Here is a 21,878-nt window from a genome sequence, read left to right as displayed (position 1 = left end):
GGTTTGCTGGCAATCTGTATGTCTTCTTTGGAGAAATGCCTATTTAAGTCTTCTGCCCATTTTTGGATTGGGTTGTTTGTTTTTTTGATACGGAGCTGCTTGAGCTGCTTGTAAATTTTAGAGATTAATCCTTTGTCAGTTGCTTCATTTGCAAATATTTTCTCGCATTCTGAGGGTTGTCTTTTTGCCTTGTTTATGGTTTCCTTTGCTGTGCAAAAGCTTTTAAGTTTCATTAGGTCCCATTTGTTCATTTTTGTTTTTATTTCCATTGCTCTAGGAGTTGGGTCAAAAAGCATCTTGCTGTGATTTATGTCACAGAGTGTTCTGCCTATGTTTTCCTCTAAGAGTTTTATAGTGTTTGGCCTTCCGTTTAGGTCTTTAATCCATTTTCAGTTTATTTTTGTATACGGTGTTAGGGAGTGTCAAATTTCATTCTTTTACATGTAGCGGTCCAGTTTTCCCAGCACCACTTATTGAAGAGGCTGTCTTTTCTGCATTGTATATTCTTGTCTCCTTTATCAAAGATAAGGTGACCATATGTGTGTGGGTCTATCTCTGGGCTTTCTATCCTGTTCCATTGATCTATATTTCTGTTTTTGTGCCAGTACCATACTGTCTGATGACTGTAGCTTTGTAGTTCGTCTGAAGGAAAGGAACCTAATTCCTCCAGCTCCATTTTTCTTTCTCAAGATTGCTTTGGCTATTAGGGGTCTTCTGTGTTTCCATACAAATTTTGAAATTTTTTGTTCTAGTTCTGTGAAAAATGCCATTGGTAGCTTGATAGGGATTGCACTGAATCTGTAGATTGCTTTGAGTAGTAGAGTCATTTTCACAATGTTGATTCTTCCAATCCAAGAACATGGTATATCTCTCCATCTGCTTGTGTCATCTTTAATTTCTTTCATCAGTGTCTTATAGTCTTCTGAATACAGGTCTTTTGTCTCCTTAGGTAGTTTTATTCCTAGGTATTTTATTCTTTTTGTTGAGCAATGGTATAAGGGAATGTTTCCTTAATTTGTCTTTAAGAATTTTCATCATTAGTGTATAGGAATGCAAGGGATTTCTGTGCATTAATTTTGTATCCTGCTGCTTTACCAAATTCATTGATAGCTCTAGTAGTTTCTGGTAGCATCGTTAGCATTCTCAGTGTATAGTATCATGTCCTCTGCAAACAGTGACAGTTTTACTTCTTCTTTTCCGATTTGGATTCCTTTTATTTTTTTATCTTCTCTGATTGCTGCGGCTTAAACTTCCAAAACTACGTTGAATAATGGTGGTAAGAGTGGGCAATCTTGTTTTTTTCCTGATCTTAGTGGAAATGGTTTCAGTTTTTCACCATTGAGGACGATGTTGGCTGTGGGTTTTTCATATATGGCCTTTATTATGTTGACCTAAGTTCCCTCTATACCTGCTTTCTGGAGGTTTTTTACCATAACTGGGTGTTGAATTTTGTCGAAAGCTTTCTCTGCATCTATTGAGATGATCATATGGTTTTTATCCTTCAACTTGTTAATATGGTGTGTCACACTGATTGTTTTACATATATTGAAGAATACTTACATTCCTGGGATAAACCCCACTTGATCATGGTGTATGATCCTTCTAATATACTGTTCGATTCTGTTTACTAGTATTTTGTTGAGGAGTTTTGCATCTTATGTTCATCAGTGATATTGGTCTGTAGTGTTCTTTTCTTGTGACATCTTTGTCTGGTTTTGGTATCAGGGTGGTAGGGGCCTTGTAGAATGAGTTTGGGAGTGTTCCTCCCACTGCTATATTTTGGAAGAGTTTGAGAAAGATAGGTGTTAGCTCTTTTGTAAATGTTTGATAGAATTCGCCTGTGAAGCCATCTGCTCCTGGGCTTTTGTTTGTTGGAAGGTTTGTAATCACAATTTCAATTTCAGTGCTTGTGATTGGTCTGTTTATATTTTCTGTTTCTTCCTGGTTCAGTCTTGGAAGGTTGTGCTTTTCTAAGAATTTGTCCATTTCTTCCAGGTTTTCCATTTTATGGGCATAGAGTTGCTTGTAGTAATCTCTCATGATCCTTTGTATTTCTACAGTGTCAGTTGTTTCTTCTCCTTTTTCATTTCTAATTCTGTTGATTTGAGTCTTTTTCCCTTTTTTTCTTGATGAGTCTGCCTAATGGTTCATCAATTTTGTATATCTTCTCAAGGAACCAGCTCTTAGTTTTATTGATCTCTGCAGTAATTTCCTTCATTTCTTTTTCATTTATTTCTGATCTGATCTTTATGATTTCTTTTCTTTTGCTAACTTTGGGGTTTTTTTTGTTCTTCTTTGTCTAATTGCTTTAGGTGTAAGGTTAGGTTGTTTATTTTGAGAGTTTTCTTGTTTTTGAGGTAGGATTGTATTGCTATAAACTTCCCTGTTAAAACTGCTTTTGCTGCATCCCATAGGTTTTGGGTCATCATGTTTTCATTGTCATTTGTTTCTTGGTATTTTTTGATTTCCTCTTTGATTTTTTCAGTGATCTCTTGGTTATTTAGTAGCATATTGTTTAGCCTCCACGTGTTTATATTTTTGCAGTTTTTTTCCTGTAATTGATATCTAGTCTCATAGTGTTGTGGTTGGAAAAGATACTTGACATGATTTCAATTTTCTTAAATTTACCAAGGCTTCATCTGTGACCCAAGATATGATCTACCCTGGAAAATGTTCCATGAGCACTTGAGAAGAAAGTGTATTTTGTTGTTTTTGGATAGAATGTCCTATAAATATCAGTTAAGTCCCTCTTTTTTAAAGCTTGTGTTTCCTTATTTATTTTCATTTTGGATGATCTGTTCATTGGTGAAAGTGGGTTGTTAAAGTCCCCTACTATGATTGTGTTACGATTGATTTCCCCTTTTATCGCTATTAGCATTTGCCTTATGTATTGAGGTGCTCCTATGTTGGGTGCATAAATATTTACAATTGTTATATCTTTTTCTTGGATTGAGCCCTTGATCATTATGTAGTGTTCTTTTTTGTCTCTTGTGAGAGTCTTTATTTTAAAGACTATTTTATCTGATATGAGTATTGCTACTCCAGCTTTCTTTTGATTTCCATTTCCGTGGAGTATCTTTTTCTATCCCCTCACTTTCAGTCTGTAAGTGTTCCTAGGTCTGAAGTGTGTCTGTTGTAGACAGCATATATACGGTCTTGTGTTTGGATCCATTCAGCCAGTCTGTGTCTTTTGGTTGGAGCATTTAGTACATTTACATTTAAGGTAATTATCAGTATGCATGTTCCTGTCACCACTTTCTTAGTTGTTTTGGGTTTCTTATTGTAGGTCTTTCCCTTCTCTTGTGTTTCCTGCCTAGAGAAGTTCCTTTAGCATTTGTTGTAAAGCTGGTTTGGTGGTGTTGAATTCTCTTAGCTTTTGCTTGTCTGTAAATGTTTTAATTTCTCCATCAAATCTGAATGAGATCCTTGCTGGGTGGAGCAATCTTGGTTGCAGGTTTTTCCCTTTCATCACTTGAATTATGTCCTGTCACTCCCTTCTGGGTTGCAGAGTTTCTGCTGAAGGATCAGCTGTTAACGTTATGGGGATTGCCTTGTATGTTATTTGTTGCTTTTCCCCTGCTGCTTTTAATATTTTTTCTTTGTATTTAATTTTTGATAGTTTTATTAACATATGTCTTGGAGTGTTTCTCCTCGGATTTATCCTGTGTGGGAGTCTCTGTACTTCCTGCACTTGATTGACTATTTCCTTTCCCATATTAGGGAAGTTTTCTACTATAATCTCTTCAAATATTTTCTCAGCCCCTTTCCTTTTGTCTTCTTTTTATGGGACCCCTATAATTTGAATGTTGGTGCATTTAATGTTTTCCCAGACGTCTCTGAGAACGTCCTCAATTCTTTTCATTCTTTTTTCTTTATTCTGCTCTGTCGTAGTTATTTCCACTGTTTTATCTTCCAGGTCACTTATCTGTTCTTTTGCCTCAGTTATTCTATTAATTCCTTCTAGAGAATTTTTAATTTCATTTATTGTGTTGTTCATCATTGTTTGTTTGCTCTTTAGTTCTTCTAGGGCCATGTTAAACGGTTCTTGTGTTTTCTCCATTCTACGTCCAAGATTTAGGATCATCTTTACTATCATTACTCTGACTTCTATTTCAGGTAGACTGCCTATTTCCTCTTCATTTGTTTGGTCTGGTGGGTTTTTACCTTGCTCCTTCATCTACTACGTATTTCTCTGTCTTCTCTTTTTGCTTAACTGACTGTGTTTGGGGTCTCCTTTTCGCAGGCTGCAGGTTCGTAGTTCCCATTGTTTTTGGTGTCTGTCGCCAGTGGGTAAGTTTGTTCAGTGTCTTGTGTAGGCTTCCTGGGTGAGGGGACTGGTGCCTGTGTTTGGTGGATGAGGTGGGTCTTGTCTTTATGGTGGGCATGACCACTTCCGGTGGTATGTTTTGGGGTGTCTGTGAACTTATTACTATTTTTAGGCAGGCTCTCTGCTAATAGGTGGGGTTATATATCTGTCTTGCTAGTTGTTTGGCATGGGGTGTCCAGCCCTGGAGCTTTCTGGTCATTGAATGGAGCCAGGTCTTAGCGTTGAGATGGAGATCTCTGGGAGAGTTCTCACTGATTTATATTACATGGGTCAGGGAGGTCTCTAGTGATCCAGTGTCCTGAACCTGGCTCTCCCACCTCAAAGGCTCAGGCCTGATACCTGGCCGGAGCACCAAGACCCTGTCAGCCACATGGCTCAGGAAAGTTTCTAGAGGTCCAGTGGTGTGAGCATGTCAAGCTCTCCCTTTTATAGCCATGAAAAAGTTGCTGTATCTGGCCCTTCCTTTCCAGTCCTTGCAGATTGGCTCTACTAGGTCACTCTTCTGATGCTCAGCAAGGCTGCTCACCACTCCAGTTGGCAGCTCATTTCCCGCCTTAAGCAGGAAAGCCTGGAATAATAATTTATGAACAATTACTTATTGGCCTGAAAGAAGTCATACATAGTATATACATTTATGTCCAGTAGTGTTTATGGAACAAAGAAGATAATAGGAAATCTTTTTAACTCGGAAAATTTAAATGGTAAGAATATTTCTTTGTTTACTTGGATAGGGTCAGGTGCATGGAATGAGTTATATTTTAAGAATTTGTACAAAGTGTTGTAATTTTAAAGTAGTAGTTGCTATTCTCAAGGACCCAGTAGCAGCCTTAGGCATAAAATATTTCACACACTTACTCTTTTTCTGACAGAGAGAGTAAGGAGTGATGGAAGGAAATGAGTTAATCCAGAGCTTTAGGTGTTTGAGGTAGAAATAATTATCAAATCTTTTCACAGTAGTTACTGAGTTGGTACTTCAGTACCAGGCAGAAACTTAGAATCCTCATCTTTTGGTTCAATTCTTTGTCAATTGCTTCTGGTAGACACTGTGCTTATAAATACTTATATGTGAGTTCATTTGATATATGGAGATGTTCTGAGTACTTCAGTAAGTTATTTATAGAAATTTCAGGTTGGCAAAATATTTATAAATTAGGTACAAATTAGTGATGTGCTATATTAGGGGTCAGCAAACTTTTTCTGTACAGAGCCAGGTAGTTAATGTTTTAGGCTTTTTGAGTCATACAGTCTCTGTTGCAACTACTCAATTCTGCTGTCATAGCTTGAAAATAATGACAGACCATATGTGTAAGAGTGAGCATGACTGTTCCAATAAATCAATATTTGTGGACACAGAAATTTGCATTTTATAATTTCACATATCATGAAATACTCTTCTTTTGATTTGTTTTCAAACATTTAAAAATGTAAAAACCATGCTCAACTCACAGGCCATCCAAAAGCAGGCAGTAGGCTGAATTTGTCACACAGGCCATAGTTGACTGATCCCTGCTGCTTTATGGCTGCTATAATTGAAACGTGAATTAAAAAATAAAAATAAGTCTTGACTGAGTAAATCAACAACTTTGGCAGAAGTAAAACACCAAAATGTATTAGTTTACATAGCTATATCATTTATTCGTTCATTTATTGAGAGACCTGTGGATGTGAATCAGCCTTACATGGCATTTTCGGTAGTTTGTGAAGAGAAAGGCAATTATGTTGAAAATGTTCTTAGAGCTATGTGTTCTAATACAGCTGTCTCTCAGTAGCCATAGGAGATTGGTTCCAGGACCACACCCCATACCAAAATCCATGGATGCTCAAGTCTCTTACATAAAATGGCATTTTAGTTGCATATAACCTACACATCCTCTGTATACTTTGTCATCTCTTAATTACTTATAATACCTAATACAATGTAGGTGGTATGTAAATAGTTGCTGATGTGCATCAAATTCAAGTTTTGCTTTTTGGAACTTTTGGAATTTTTCTTTTTCTGAGTATTTTCCATCCTTATGTGTGGAACCCATGGATATGGAGGGCTGACTGTATTTGAACTTAGTCTTTGTTATCAGTAATATTTTCAGTTACTTATTTCTATGTACTCTTCTCCCTAGGTGATTTCTGCTATTTCCATGCCATTAATTTTCTGACTGCTTCCAAATTTATATTTCTAGGTTATACTTCTATGAATTCACATATCCAAATTGGTAGTTCACTTTAAGCTTGCATACCTTATTAGCATCTTTAACTTAACATGTTTAAAATGGAACTCTTCATTATCCTTCCCATGCCATTTCTCCACCAGTCTTCCCCTATAAATGGCAGAACTATATCACCACTGCTAAATCCAAAAATGTGGGCATTAATCTTTTCCCATTTGAAAAACACCTAATCCTCAGAAACTAACACAACATTGTAAATCAATTATACTTCAATAAAATAAATATTAATTAATTTAATTTATTGGCCATGCTGTGCAGCTTGTGGGATCTTAGTTCCCCGACCAGGGATTGAACCGGGGCCATGGCAGTGAAAGAGCTGAGTCCTAACCACTGGACTGCCAGGGAATTCCCCAATAAAATAAATTTTTTAAAAATGTCGAAAGCACCTAATCCTTTTGTAAGCCCTGTAGCATCTATCTCCAAAATATATCTCAACCATGGCCACTTTTCAGTATTTTTATTGCACTACCTAATCCAGACTATTAGCATATCTTGCCTGGAACAATGTAATATTATCATTATTGTTTTTCCAGCTTTTTTTCTTGGGTTCTCCCAATGCATTCTCAGCACAGGAGCCAGAATGAGCTTTTAAAAATATAAATCAAATTATATCACTCTCCTGGTAAAACATAACTTTTTATTGCACTTTGAATAAAATTCAAGATACTCACCATTGTTTAAAAGGTATTGTATTATTTACCCTCTATTCACGTCTACAGCCTCATCTTCAGCCTTTCATACCCTTTCTTTCCAAGCTGCAGCCATAGAAACCTCCTGTTAATTCTTCTAATAGGCTCAAGCTCTCTATAACTTTACCTGACAGATGCTGTCTAACTGCCTGGAATACTGTACCCCCAATTCTGCACATGGGTGGCTCTTTTTCATCTTTCAAGTCTCAGCTTAAAATGTTACTTTCTGTAACAGACCTCTGTATAAAAGGCTCCCATCCCAGCGTTTCCCATCAAAACACCATAAGTAGAGGGACCATGTCTGTTTCTTTCACCATTAGATATCCAATGCTTGGTATAACAGGCACCAAATAAATGTTTGTGGAATGACTGAATGACTTAAAGAAAGCATCCATTTATTTCATCATATCATATGTGGTTTGAGAAGGAATGTTTAGCGGAAAATCTTTGGATGATGGCATGGCAAACTGACAATAATAATCAAGTGGTAAGACCAAGCAGTTATCAATAATCCTCAAAGTAAAATAATGAAAGATGAAAAATGGTAAAAATAACTTTGCTGTGTGTATATGCATGTGGTTTTTTTTTGTTTGCACATGAACTCTTGAAAGGTAACATAGATCAATTTCAAAAGGACTTTCATATATTTGACAAAAAGATTTAGAACTTCAGGGCTTCCTGGATGATTGTGAAGTTATGATTAATTACCTACTACAGTGTCTTATTTTCAAACCATGGGTCACAAGCCATTAGTGAGTTTTGAAGTTAACTGAGTGGGTTATAGCCAGTATTAAAAGAAAAAGAAGTAGGATAAAAGATGTCAGAGTGTATTGCAAATAATGAGTAAGTATTTCTTTTTATTTAAGAAATAACTAATATGAGTCAAGAGTAAGTCCCAAAGCCTGTGAAGGAAGACTGTGCCCTTAGTAAGATGGGCCCTCTCACGGAGGGGTCAAGAATAAGTTCATTATGTTCTATGCTTGGGTAAGATCAGCCCTTTCCAAGTGTCCCTACTTCCATCTGCAGGGTTAAAAGGGGTTCCTTGATATCTACTCCACCTTTCTTTCCAACACTTTCATCCCTGACATTATTATTTGCTTTGATTCAACCAGAACCAATTTCATTATGCCTTTTCCTCCTGTTTATGCAAGTTACTCAGATTCCCACTTCACTCCTCACTCAAACCTCCATAGTCTCTGCACAGCCCATATCTGTCTCTATTCTTTTTCCTTTACAGTGCTTGAAACCTTTTTGCTATGCCCTGTGGAACTATTCATCGTTAACCAAATTCCTCTTATTGTCAACCTCTTCCCTGCACATTCTCTTCACCGTCTACCTCTGACTGAAATCTGCCTTTCTGATCACATTGTTTTCCTGTAGGCTTCTCAGTGTTAATTGCTTTTCTCCAGTAGCCGTCATACCACTGGACTAACTGGTAAAACGTGTGTTCTCATTTTTCCTCATTTCCATTTCCAGTCCTTCCTCTCTAAAAAACCTTCAGCTTTGACTTTCATGTAAAAAAAAATTGTATCACTTACTGATTGAGTCCTCATTTTCTGATGATTTTTAGTTCCTGGTTTATAATTGCTCTCTGTGTTAATTCTTAGTAATATAGCCTTGTAAATGATTCTTCTAACATCTTAGCCTCTTAGTTCCTTGAACTTATTTTCTACAGTGATCTTTTTTTCCCGTCCTATGTCAGCCATACCTTCCTGTGGTCTTGTCATTTAATTAAAACAATTCTTAAATACTAATTTCAAGCTTCCATTTCCTGCTAATCATCTCTCATTTTTCTAGTCCACTTCCTTTAGTATCCTAGCCCTAACAATCCTTCAGCCTTATTCAGGCCTCCAATCCATTGTTGCTACCATCTTTTCGTGATCATTACCTCTTTCATGTCCTCTCTTTCTTCCTTAGAGTGGGCAATATCCCATGGTCATTCATTATAATCACTTTCTTGCATGTAGCCTCAATTCTTGCTTCATGGATCTTGCTTGACAAAAATCCTTACCTTGGATAAATACGACTCTGTCTATTCTGGGCCTCACAGTTAAATGTGACTAGAGACAAACAAAATCATGCTGATTGGTGTATCTTTAAATTCATGACCATAATCTTTAGAGAGCCCCCTAATGTTGCTAGGCAGTGATAGCGTATTTACCTGGTTTATCCACACTCTCCTAAAAGGCCATTTTACCTTATCTTTTCCTCAGAACTTTAAAACACCTCTCCCGTATTCTCACCCTCAGCTGATGACTTCGTTTCCTATTTTGTTTCACTGATTAAATGAAGGCAATCACAAGAGAATTTCCACAAGCTTCCAACTTGGTCTCTGTTTACTTACCTGCATCTTATACACATACTCTTCTTTTTCTCCTGTTACTCTAGATGGCATGTCCAATCTCCTGTCTAACACCAAGCCTCCATGTTTGCTTCAGATTACATTCTGTATTCCCTCTGGCCTAAATCAAGGACTTCCTTCACAATAATTCTTCCCTACATCATCAGTTTTTCCCTCTAGTAGAGTGTTACCACTAACATTCAAACGTGATGTTATTTCTTCCATTTTTCTCTTGATCCCACCTCCCCTTCCAGCAATCACTCCATTTCTCTAGTCCCTTTGATAACAAAACTTCCCCCAAAGATTTGTCTATATTTGTTGTCTCTAATTCCTTTCCTCCTGTTTCTCTTGAGCCCAGTCTAAGTAGGGACCTGCTAGTGGACTTGCTAATGTCACTCATGACCACATTACTAAATTCAGTGTCATGGCTTTTAAGTGTCGTCTGTGTGCACTGTCAATTTAATATCTCTAATTTATATTTCTACCCTAGACCTGTTCCCTGAATTCCAGATGGATATATCTGACTGCTTTCTTATCTTCTCCATTTGAATGTTTAATACACATTTCAAACTTACATGTCCAAAGTGGAGGTCTTCATTTGCAGTCTTCCCATTTCATTTGACAGCAACTTTATCCTTCCATTTGTTGTCTAAAAGCTTTAGGATCATTATTGACTCATATCCAGTCTGTCAGGAAATCCTTTTGGTGTGATCTTCAGAATATATCCAGAATTCACCTATTTTGCATCACTTCTATTACCATCACACTGACATAAGCCATTATCATCCTTGTCTTAGTATATTTTATTACTCTCTTCTGTGCTTCTGCCCTCCTTTGTCAACCTTTTCCCATCCATTTCAACACAGCTGAGAGAGAGATCCTTTTAAAATATGAATCCGATAATGTCACTCCAATAGCTTCTGATCTCATTCAGAGAAAAAGTCAAAGCCCTTACATTAGCTTAAATGTCTCAACACATTTCATCTCACCTATCTCCTAGCATCACTGTTAACCTCTCTGACCTATTTCCTACCAGAACTCGTTTGGCTTCAGCTGCATTGGACTCCTTGTTGTTCAGTAAGCATTTTGCACTGGCTATTGCCTTTGCCAGCCATATTCTTTTTCTATATATGTTCATGGTTTCTTTCCTCACCACTTTCAAGTTTTTGCTCAAATGTCACATTCTCCAAGTGAGAACCACCCTGATAACCAAGTTTAAAATTATGTAATTCCCCAACCTCATATACTTCACCCTCCCTTTTCTGCTTTATGTTTAGTCAAGAAAACTTTCACTTCTAGTAGTCAACTATATAGGTTACTTTATTTATTCCTACTAAAATGTAAGCTCCAGAAGATCAGGGGTTTTAGACTGTCATGTTCACTGCTGTATCTTCAGTGTTTAGAATACTCCTGGAACAGAATTGGTGGCTCAATAAATATCTGTTGAGTAAATATTTTTGTCCTGGGTTATGATGTAAAGATGTAAAATGTGTTTCTTAATGTGTCTTGCTGTCCAAAAAAGTTTGAATTAGCAGGTATTTACCATCAAGTTGGGAGTTTGAAAGGTACGTAGGAGTTCTCTGGCAAATAAATTTGGTGACATTTTGTGTGGTTATCAAGTTAGTAGGTCAGAGGTAGCCCAAGAGTAGTTTATTCACCCCAGACAAAGTGCTTTAACAAAAAAAAATTATCTGGCCTAACGGTTAAGTGACCTAGGTAACACTTACAAGAGATCTCATCCAAGTCATTTCACCTCTTAGGCTGCAGCTCCTCATCTATAAAGTCTTTAGGTTGAGGTACTCTCAATGATCTTTTCTAGGTCTAATGATCTCTGAACACCTACATCGCTAATTTTTGCTATAATGATCCTGAATGAAGTGGATATTAGTTGCAAGGATATGCTTCTTCAATGAAGAAATTAATGATTCTCGACTGTGTTCTTATATGTTTATATCATTTCACGAGCTAAAGAATTTGTATTTTATTTTAATATTCATATTTATGCTAACTTATGATATTTATGAGATAGAGATTTTTTGCAATTCAATTGTTCTTCTGTATTATCCTATTTAAGAAATTGTCAAAAGATGCAAAGCCAAACTACAATAGTGATAATTTTCTAAGAATTATAGGAAAAGATTAAAAATGCACAATCAATAGTTATTTTTTATTTGTTTTTATTTTTTGTTTTTCAGACGGTCTTAAAATCACTACACTTGCCAAAAAACAACAGCCTTTATGTTCTTACACCAGATTTGCCACCACCTTCATCATCTAGTCATGCTGGGTAAGGTGTTTACTTTTCCTGGGAATCTGAAACAAAAAGTTTGATTGTTAAGTTGCTTTACTGTATATAAATATCAAAATCAAAATCTTGTTGAAGCTTTAACTTAGCAACAGCTATTAACTATATAAAGTTTCAAACTATTTGGTTTGGGTAGTTTATTTGTTTGATTTTAGTGATGGAATCTTTTTACAAAGAAAAGCTTTAGGAAAACTCTATTATGTAAGAAAGAGTCAAAAATGGCACTTCTCTGTTTGAAGGGGAAGAACTGGAGTTGGAGGGAAGAGATTGAGTAACTGGAACTCCAGTGTCTCCCATGGCTAAAGAAGCAAAGCGTTGAGGAAGATTCTTGGGCTCTGCAGAATACAGCTTGAAAAACACTGATATAAAATTTTTATTAAGATTTTCTCTCTATTTAGAATAGAGGGTCTCATTCTTTTTTCAGTATTCACAGTGAAACACAGTACATTTATAGAATGATCAGATGATTTTAATGTTTAATTGTATGTTACATTATTGCCTGATGAAGCAACCTGATCTAAAGTGAATGATTAAGGTAGTGATAGAGTAATAATTTTAATGAGTACAGTATCCTTCCAGAACTATGTTTAAGTTGTTCTTAGATTTTCACCATTTTTTGCACATTTTCTCTTTTTATTTAATGCAACTTGGTGTTCCTAAACTTCGAATATTGTCCAATTTTTCCCCACCACCTACCAAATACCTTTATTATTAATGTAGTACAAAGAAAAAAGTCCTGTTTTTCTTTGGTACCCTACCCACAGAACACCTCTGGCCACCAGATGTGTGGGTCCCCCCCCCACCACCACCACCATGAGACAGTTCTTCATTCCCAGCTGGATGTTCTACAATTTAACTAAATTCTGATACTACCTACCTGGAGATAGCATTAGATCTCACAGGTTCAGGGCTCAGTCCCACAAGACTGCCCCCATATCAGACCCAGTTGCAAGTCTGTGTTGTTACCTGTGCTTCTGACCAACTGGCTATAGATTGGAGGTTCCCACCACTCCCTTCTGAGTTCAGTAATTTGTGAGAGAATGGCTCACAGAACTCAGAAAAATACTCTATTTGCTATTACCAATTTATTATAAAGCATATTTTAAAGGATATAAATGAACAGCCTGATGAAGAGATACATAGGATAAGATCTGAAAGGGTCTTGAGCACAGGAGTGCCTGTAATGTTTGGGGTGTGCCACCCTCCCAGGACACGAATGCATTCTTGTTTACCAACTTGGAAGCTCTCCAAAGCTCTTCAGCTAGGATTTTTTATGGAGGCTCACCACAGAGGTATGATTAATTGAGTCACTGGCTATTAGTAATTAACCCAACCTCCAGCTCCTCTCTCCTTCCTGGAGGCGGAGGTGCAGGCTAAAAGGTCCAGTCCTCTAATCGTGAGCTTGGCTCCCCTGGCAACCAACTTCTCTCTAGAGGGGTTTTCCAAACATCATCTGTTTAGCAAACCCAGGTGTGGTTGAAAGTGGCTCATTATGAATAACAAAAGAGACCTCTCTTTTTTCACCTTTATCACTCTTATCACTTAAAAAATTCCAAAGATTTTAGGAGGTCTAAGTGGGGAAGAAAACCAAATGTATATTTCTTATAGATCATACCATCACAGGTGGATAGTAGCAAAAAGAAAATTAAATTTCACTTTACCAAAGTAGAAATCACTGAACTGAAAAAAGTTAAATCTAATATAATTTTATCTGATAGTCTGTTAAAGGTTTTAGGCTAAGAATTTAAAGATTTCTTGGGTTGCTCTTTATCTTCTATGTTCAGATCATATATTAATGGGAAGTTGTATTTGCATACTACTACAAACAGCCAAACAGTACTTGTAGTCCTCGTGTTTATAGTAATGTTGATATAAATACCAGATGAGATTATAGGTATGGGTTCTGTATCTAGTCATGTAGGATATTATTTTTTAGGTTAGTTAACAGAGTGTAATCACTGTCATCCAATATATAATCCACATAATTACAAGTAGGTAAGAGACATCATTTGTTATAATCTATTGCTTTCCCGTAACATGATTAAATGGATTTATCAAAATGTCTTCCTGGGCTAATGGAAATGTTCTTCATTGCCATGTGGCTGACCTTAGTTTGATTGCCACTTCCTCAGTCCCTAGGCAGGCAGGGGCCTACAGTGCTTCTGAAATACAGTGTTTATAGGAGAATGAGTACTTTATATAGCATTAAAGTAGTCTTCCCTAGTTGGCTTTATGGATTTTTAGCAAGTTACAGTAATGCTTTTTCCTGTGTTGGAACAACAAGAAAGACATAAAAATTCAAAGCCAAATAAAAGTCACAAAGCACAGTCTATCTGGCTAGTGAGAGGAGGGGAATTAGAGCTTTCCTGCTTGAAAGCTGGAAAAAGTTATAAAGGGCACATTTGATGAAAAAGTTATATTAGGGCACATTTGATTAAAATCTAACTAAAAAGTCAAGGTGTGTTTCTTTTAGGTGTGTTAATATATCTTTCTATAAAACTACAGATTATTTTTCTTTTTTTGTGTGTGATGTATATCTTAAATTCTGATTTCATGAGAAACAATTTAAAAAAACAAAATCCATACAAAAATTTAAAAGCCAATGGTAATAATTATTTTTAACTTCTGATTTTCATTTTGTATTTATCAAATAAAAATAATTATTGACATCTTAACTATATAATAGAGTCCAAAAGTAATTTAGTATTGAGTTATAAAGCACATCATATTATCAAATATGGGAGACATAAAATTTCTCTGCACTAAACTCCATAATGAATCAAATTGATTTGTTTTTGAAAAATTTTGTTATAATTGGTGTATTCATACAAATCTTATTGTAATTTGTAACCTAATTTATAATCTAAAAAGGATAAAATAAAAGGTAATTCTGATTCTTAGTGTTATATTTGAGAATTGGCAAATGAATAGAAGAGATCTGAAATTGGTAGAGAAAAATAGGAAAGATTCTTCTAACACCTTGGCCTCTTAGTTCCTTGAACTCATTTTCTACGATGATCTTTTTTCCCGTCCTACATTAGCCATATCTTCCTGTGGTCTTGTCATTTAATTTAAACAATTCTTAAATACTAATTTCAAGCTTCCATTTCCTGCTAATCATCTCTCATCTTTCTAGCCCACTTCCTTTAGTATCCTAGCCCTAACAATCCTTCAGGCCTCCAATCCATTGTTGCTACCATCTTTTCGTGATCATTACCTCTTTCATGTCCTCTCTTTCTTCCTTAGAGTGGGCAATATCCCATGGTCATTCATTATAATCACTTTCTTGCATGTAGCCTCAATTCTTGCTTCATGGATCTTGCTTGACAAAAATCCTTACCTTGGATAAATACGACTCTGTCTATTCTGGGCCTCACAGTTAAATGTGACTAGAGACAAACAAAATCATGCTGATTGGTGTATCTTTAAATTCACGACCATAATCTTTAGAGAGCCCCCTAATGTTGCTAGGCAGTGATAGCATATTTACCTAGTTTATCCACACTCTCCTAAACGGCCATTTTACACTTATCTTTTCCTCAGAACTTTAAAACACCTCTCCCGTATTCTCACCCTCAGCTGATGACTTCGTTTCCTATTTTGTTTCACTGATTAAATGAAGGCAATCACAAGAGAATTTCCACAAGCTTCCAACTTGGTCTCTGTTTACTTACCTGCATCTTATACACATACTCTTCTTTTTCTCCTGTTACTCTAGATGGCATGTCCAATCTCCTGTCTAACACCAAGCCTCCATGTTTGCTTCAGATTACATTCTGTATTCCCTCTGGCCTAAATCAAGGACTTCCTTCACAATAATTCTTCCCTACATCATCAGTTTTTCCCTCTAGTAGAGTGTTACCACTAACATTCAAACGTGATGTTATTTCTTCCATTTTTCTCTTGATCCCACCTCCCCTTCCAGCAATCACTCCATTTCTCTAGTCCCTTTGATAACAAAACTTCCCCCAAAGATTTGTCTATATTTGTTGTCTCTAATTCCTTTCCTCCTGTTTCTCTTGAGCCCAGTCTAAGTAGGGACCTGCTAGTGGACTTGCTAATGTCACTCATGACCACATTACTAAATTCAGTGTCATGGCTTTTAAGTGTCGTCTGTGTGCACTGTCAATTTAATATCTCTAATTTATATTTCTACCCTGTTCCCTGAATTGTCTTCTCTTCACCTCAGATTTGGAATTTTTTTTAAAAGTATATTTTATTTAGGTGGTTGGTTTGATATTTAATTGGTCTTATTCTTTTATTTCTCTGACACAAGTCAGTGGATGTTGGAAGACTGAGGGGAACTGCATAATAAACTTCCTGTTAACTGCAGTGCAGAACTATGACGAGGTCCTGTTGCTGGATTCCACCATTCCAATTCCAATGCAATGGCAAATATTAGGTTCTTTCTTTATAGAGTATCAGTCTTCTCTCAATGGACTAGACAACACTGGTATTATAGACAACACTGGTATTATAGTATCACTCCTAAACAAAATTTATTATGAGCAAATCAGAAAAGTAATATGATTACAATCTATCTCATCATATAAAAGATAACAAGACCTAGAGAGAAAAATCCTGGATTACACTCCCAGCTTGGTTAGGGTCTTAGATTTTTCATATATAAAATAGGAAGCATTGATTTTAGTTGCCAGGGTGGTTGTAAAAATTCATTAAGCAGGAGAGGTACATTATATTTGAAATCACAAATTACAAAGCATGATTATTACAATTATTTATGCTAGTAAATACCAATAGTAATCTTTTTCATTCAACTCTCACTTGATTTTTATAACAACTCTACAAGATTACAGGCTGATTTTGATATCTCTAATTTATAAATTAGGAAATTGAGGTGTTTAAAAGAGTTTTGTGGATTGTTCAAGGTCATCAGTGAATACTTCTGATGCTTAAATCTCCATCTGACCCTCCATCTACTATAGCTTCCAGTTTCTTGACACAAATATATAAAGCTTTATTCCAAAGGTGCCTTCTTTTTTGGAAGCTGTTCTCTATAATGAGATTTAAAAAAAATATCTTGTAATTTGTCATTATATACTTGTTAAAGGGTATTTATATACATTATTTCACTTACTGTAGTTCTCAAGAATATTAATGAAATTTCGCTGTGTGAATGAACTTTTAGTTACCGTACACTATTAATCATTTAGTAAAATGTAGATATAAAATAACATGCTTTTAAATTGTTTACTGACAAACAATATTACTCTCAAGGTTTGGTGAGAGCTATATCTTAAACCATGTTCTTATAAAATTTTTTTTTTCTTAACTTGATTTTACTGCCACTAGGGGGTGCCTGTTAATTGAGTCTTATTTTGTATTTACATTTTTTTTAAAGCTAAGAGCAGTAAAATTACCATATAAGTGTCTATAACTGAATTATATTTAGAATTATTTTAAAGTAAGTAATGTTTTTCAGAAAACAAAATTTCAGGCTTTTTGAGAATTTAAGAGCAAACTCTTTAATCGTAATCTTTATAACAGTTGAAAAGCATTTAAAAACTTTTTAAATAAATCGGATTTCACTAATTAATTCAAAGGTGATGCAGTACCCCTATGGCACAACTTCGGATTATACTGTAAATCATAGTAAAATCAGAAGGGATGGGGACTGTCAATTATACCTGTTTCATATTATTATAAGAAAGATTCAATCTGTCAAAGATTTATTGATTACCTACTAGATGAAAACAAGCTCTGTCCTGTGGGAGCTTATAACCTATTCATTAAGGTATATATAAGCTTTTATATATATATATATTATTTATTTATTTATTTTTGGCTGTGTTGGGTCTTCATTCCTTTGTCTAGTTGCAGTGAGCAGGTGCTACTCTTCGTTGCAGTGCACAGGCTTCTCATTGCGGTGGCTTCTCTTGTTGTGGAGCACAGGCTCTAAGCACACAGGCTCAGTAGTTGTGGCTCATGGGCTTAGTTGCTCCATGGCATATGGGATCTTCCTGGACCAGGGCTTGAACCCATGTCCCCTGCATTGGCAGGCAGATTCTTAACCACTGTGCCACTGGGGAAGTCCCCTTAATTCATCTCTTTAAAGAAAATTTCCAACATTGTTTTGGTGTTCTGTGTGCCACTCAGGTTGATTCATCCAGTAATCACCTCTTTTCTTCATCTTTTCTAAAAGTTGGTGTTCCCCAGAGTTCTGTTTTCAGCAATCCCTCTTACTGTACATTCTCCCTGACATCTCCTCTCAATACTTCAGTTTCCAAAAACATATATAGATGACAAGTCTCTATTTATAAACACCTGTTTCCTACTTGCCAATGAAGCTTTTCACTGGTGTGTGTCCCATACGTAATTCAGTCACATGTCTAGAACTGAGACAATCCTGAAAAATATGTACTACTTACTGCCTATATATTTTGTCTCAAATGTACAATGCTACAAAATATTGCAGCGTATTCCAAGTAGGAGGATAATTATTTAAAAGATCATCCGTTTGGTATATAAGTAATTAGTGCATTTATTAAGATTATTTTTGGTAGGAAGATGAGAATAAGAACCAGGTTGTAGTAGATAAGTAATGGATAAGTGAGAAATGAGGGATTAGAGTTACTGTTATTTTCAGAAAATTCAACTCTGAAGGGAGAGAGAAGTTGAGGGAAGAGTAGGGTCAAGAGACTGAAGAATTATTAGAATTATGAGGAGGAAGAGACAGCAAATAGGAAAAATTTGAAAAAGTGAAACCAAAAAGGGCTGGTGGACAAAAAGGGTATGGGAGTATCTTAACTTAAGCTGCAATGACAAAATACCATAGACTGGGTGACAAACAGTAGACATTTATTTCTCACAGTTCTTGAGGCTGAAAAGCCCAATCAGGGTTCCTGTGAGATTTGGTTTCTAGTGAGAGCTCTCTTCCTGGCTTGCAGACAGCTACCTTCTCACTGTATCCTCATATGGGGGGATGGGGATGGGGGGAAGGAGGGAGGGAAGGGAAGTGGGGGAAGGGAAGTAGAGGAGGCAGGGAGCAAGCAAGTACTGGAGTCCTCTTAGCTCTCTTCCTCTTCTTATAAAGACACCAATCCTATTGGATTAGGGCCCCACCCTTATGACTTCATTTAATCTTAATTACTTCCTAAAGACTGTTTACAGGTACAGCCATATTGGGGGTTAGGGCTTCAATATAAGATTTCTAGGGTTGGGGGATGCAGTTCAGTCTATAGCAGGGAGGCAGGGTGGAGTCCAGGGGTTAAGTGTTGAAGTTAGCTGGCAGGTTTAGAGACAGTAGAAAAGGTAGAAGGATAGAAGATTGGAGCAAATGGAGAACATTTCTGGATTCTGGATTTCAGTGCTGTTAAGTAATAGTTGTTGAAAAGTGTAAATTATAGATAATACTGCAGTAGAAGATAGGTAATAGTTACAAGAATAAGGATGTTAAATATGAAGTTAAAGTATTTGGTAAGTGATAGTGACACAACAGTTATCATTTATGAAGACAGGCTTTTTGCCAAGCCCTTTATATATATTATCTGATTAAATCCTCACAATAAATCATAGATAGGTGTTCTTTGTCACATTTTGCAGATGGGTAAACTGAATTAGGGGTAGTGGTTAGGTGATGGCAGAGAGAGGGTAGTTATTGAGAGCTTGTTTAGGTTCTTGTTTGAAGAAAGCTAGAGCTACTGATTAAATTAGACTACATTAGAAAAATATAAATCTAGGTATAAATGTTATAAGTTAAGGGGATAAACACTAAAGAAAAATAACATGCATGCTTCTAGAAGAAAAAAGAATAGTCAGCTATATGTTGTTTATCAGAGAAATATCTCTTAAAGAAATGACACAGAAAAGAGAAAATAAAGGGTATAAGAAATGATATTTAAGCCAAATATTAATTTTTATAATGTAGTGTGGCAATATTAATATCACATAAAATTGAATTTAAGGCAAATAATATTGAGGGACAGTTTAACAAGAAGATATGGCAATTGTAAACTTGTGTGCACAAATCAGCAAAAATTGACAAAATTATAAGGAGAAATAGTTCAACCACAATTATATACAAATGTCTTATGGAAACTAATGAATTAAGCAGTAAATCTTTGTAGGCTATATATTATTTGAATAACCAAATTAAGCACATATAGAATACTTATGAAAATTGACCACGTATTAGAACACAAAGCCAATATCAAAGAATCACTATCATGCTGACCCATTCTCTGGCCATTATGCAATAAAATTAGGAGTGAAGTAATAATAAAAAGGTATCTCTGAGATTCTCCATACATTTGGACACTACAAATAATTTACTTCAAAATAATTTATGGGTAAAAATGAGATCATGATAGCAACCACTAGCTGTTCAGAAGTGAACATAAATAAGAGTGCTATATACTAAAACTTTGAATATAGCAAAAGTGGTACTTAGAGGGAAATTTGTAATATTAAGTCCACTAATTAGAAGATAAGAAAGTTAGAAGGGCTTCCCTGGTGGTGCAGTGGTTGAGAGTCCGCCTGCCGATGCATGGGACACGGGTTAGTGCCCCAGTCCGGGAAGATCCCACATGCCGCGGAGTGGCTAGGCCCATGAGCCATGGCCGCTGAGCTGCGCATCTGGAGCCTGTGCTCTGCAGCGGGAGAGGCCACAACAGTGAGAGGCCCGCGTACCGCAAAAAAAAGAAAGATAGAAAACAATTGCAATGTATGTTCAACTTAAGAAAATAGAGAAATAACAATAGAGTAAGTCTGAAGAAAATAGAAGGAAAGAAAGATTTAAAAGCAGTAATTAATGATAGAAATAATCAACAAGTAATAACTGCTTGAAAAATCAACCCAAGAAAAAAACGAGGGTAAGCACAAAAATATTAGGTATGAAAAAGGGGACTTAACTACAGATTCAGAAGAGATTATTTGATTAATAAAATAATTATTAAATAAGTTAATACAAAACAAATAAATTAATAAATTGTTTTAAAACAAAAATGCATGAATAGTAATAAAATAAGCGTATCTTTATGACTTATTAAAATCTGAAATTTAGTTGAAATGGAGAATTTTGTATAAACTATCAAGTACTAAAATGAATACAAGAAATAGGTAACCTGAAAAAAGTGATAGCCATCAAAGAAATTGAATTTGTAGTCAAAAATTTCACATGCCACTTCTTCCCCCTCCCCCACCCCAGAGGATTTCCATAAAGACATTTTACACAAACTCTTCCCAGTGAGACTGCTACCTATCTTATTTTATAATGTTCATGTAGGGCTTCCCTGGTGGCGCAGTGGTTGAGAATCTGCGTGCTATGCAGGGGACAGTGGTTCAAGCCCTGGTCTGGGAAGATCCCATGTGCCGCGGAGCAACTAGGCCCGTTAGCCACAACTACTGAGCCTGCGCGTCTGGAGCCTGTGCTCCGCAACAAGAGAGGCCGCAATAGTGAGAGGTCCGCGTGCCGTGATGAAGAGTGGCCCCCGCTTGCCACAACTAGAGAAAGCCCTCGCACAGAAACGAAGACCCAACACAGCCAAAAATTAATTAATTAATTAATTAATTATTTTAAAAAGTTAATGTTCATGTAATCTTGTTACCAAAACTAGAAAAAGATAATGTAAGAAAAAAATTGTGTGTAATTCTCACTTATAACCATAGGTAATAAAAATGAGTCAGTAAACTTTTCTTTGCCTTCTCTCAGCCTTACCATTTAATGACCTCTTCTTTCCCCTGTCCTTATTGCACTACTTCAAATGGCACCTCTCCCAGCATTCAAATGGTCTAAGATGTAAATGAACCAAAAACCATAAGCTGATTATGTCTCTCCCCTGCTCAAACCCCTCCATTTGCATTTTTGCACTTAGAATAAAATCCAGGTTCCTTACTAAGGTATATAAAGGACTTACATAATCTTGTTCCTGACTTTCTCTCTAACTTCATCTTTTATCATTCTCATCTCTGGCTTGTATCTTGCCAGCCACACTGGCCTCCCTGCTCTTCTTTAAACATTCTAAGTGTGCTT

General features: G+C 36.1%; 1 protein-coding gene across 1 annotated transcript in view; it reads left to right on the top strand.

Annotated features, from left to right (window-relative positions):
- Positions 1–21,878, top strand: part of FAF1 (Fas associated factor 1) — a 479,002-nt gene that overhangs the window by 199,873 nt on the left and 257,251 nt on the right. Inside the window, exon 6 of the mRNA XM_060089778.1 lies at positions 11,778–11,869. Coding sequence (XP_059945761.1) covers positions 11,778–11,869 — 92 coding nt within the window. The remainder of the gene's footprint in view (positions 1–11,777; positions 11,870–21,878) is intronic.

Source organism: Mesoplodon densirostris, chromosome 2, assembly GCF_025265405.1.
Source record: "Mesoplodon densirostris isolate mMesDen1 chromosome 2, mMesDen1 primary haplotype, whole genome shotgun sequence".
In the NCBI taxonomy this organism is placed as follows: domain Eukaryota; kingdom Metazoa; phylum Chordata; class Mammalia; order Artiodactyla; family Ziphiidae; genus Mesoplodon; species Mesoplodon densirostris.
Note: the sequence above shows the minus strand (reverse complement) of the source record. Positions and strands in the feature narration are given on the sequence as shown.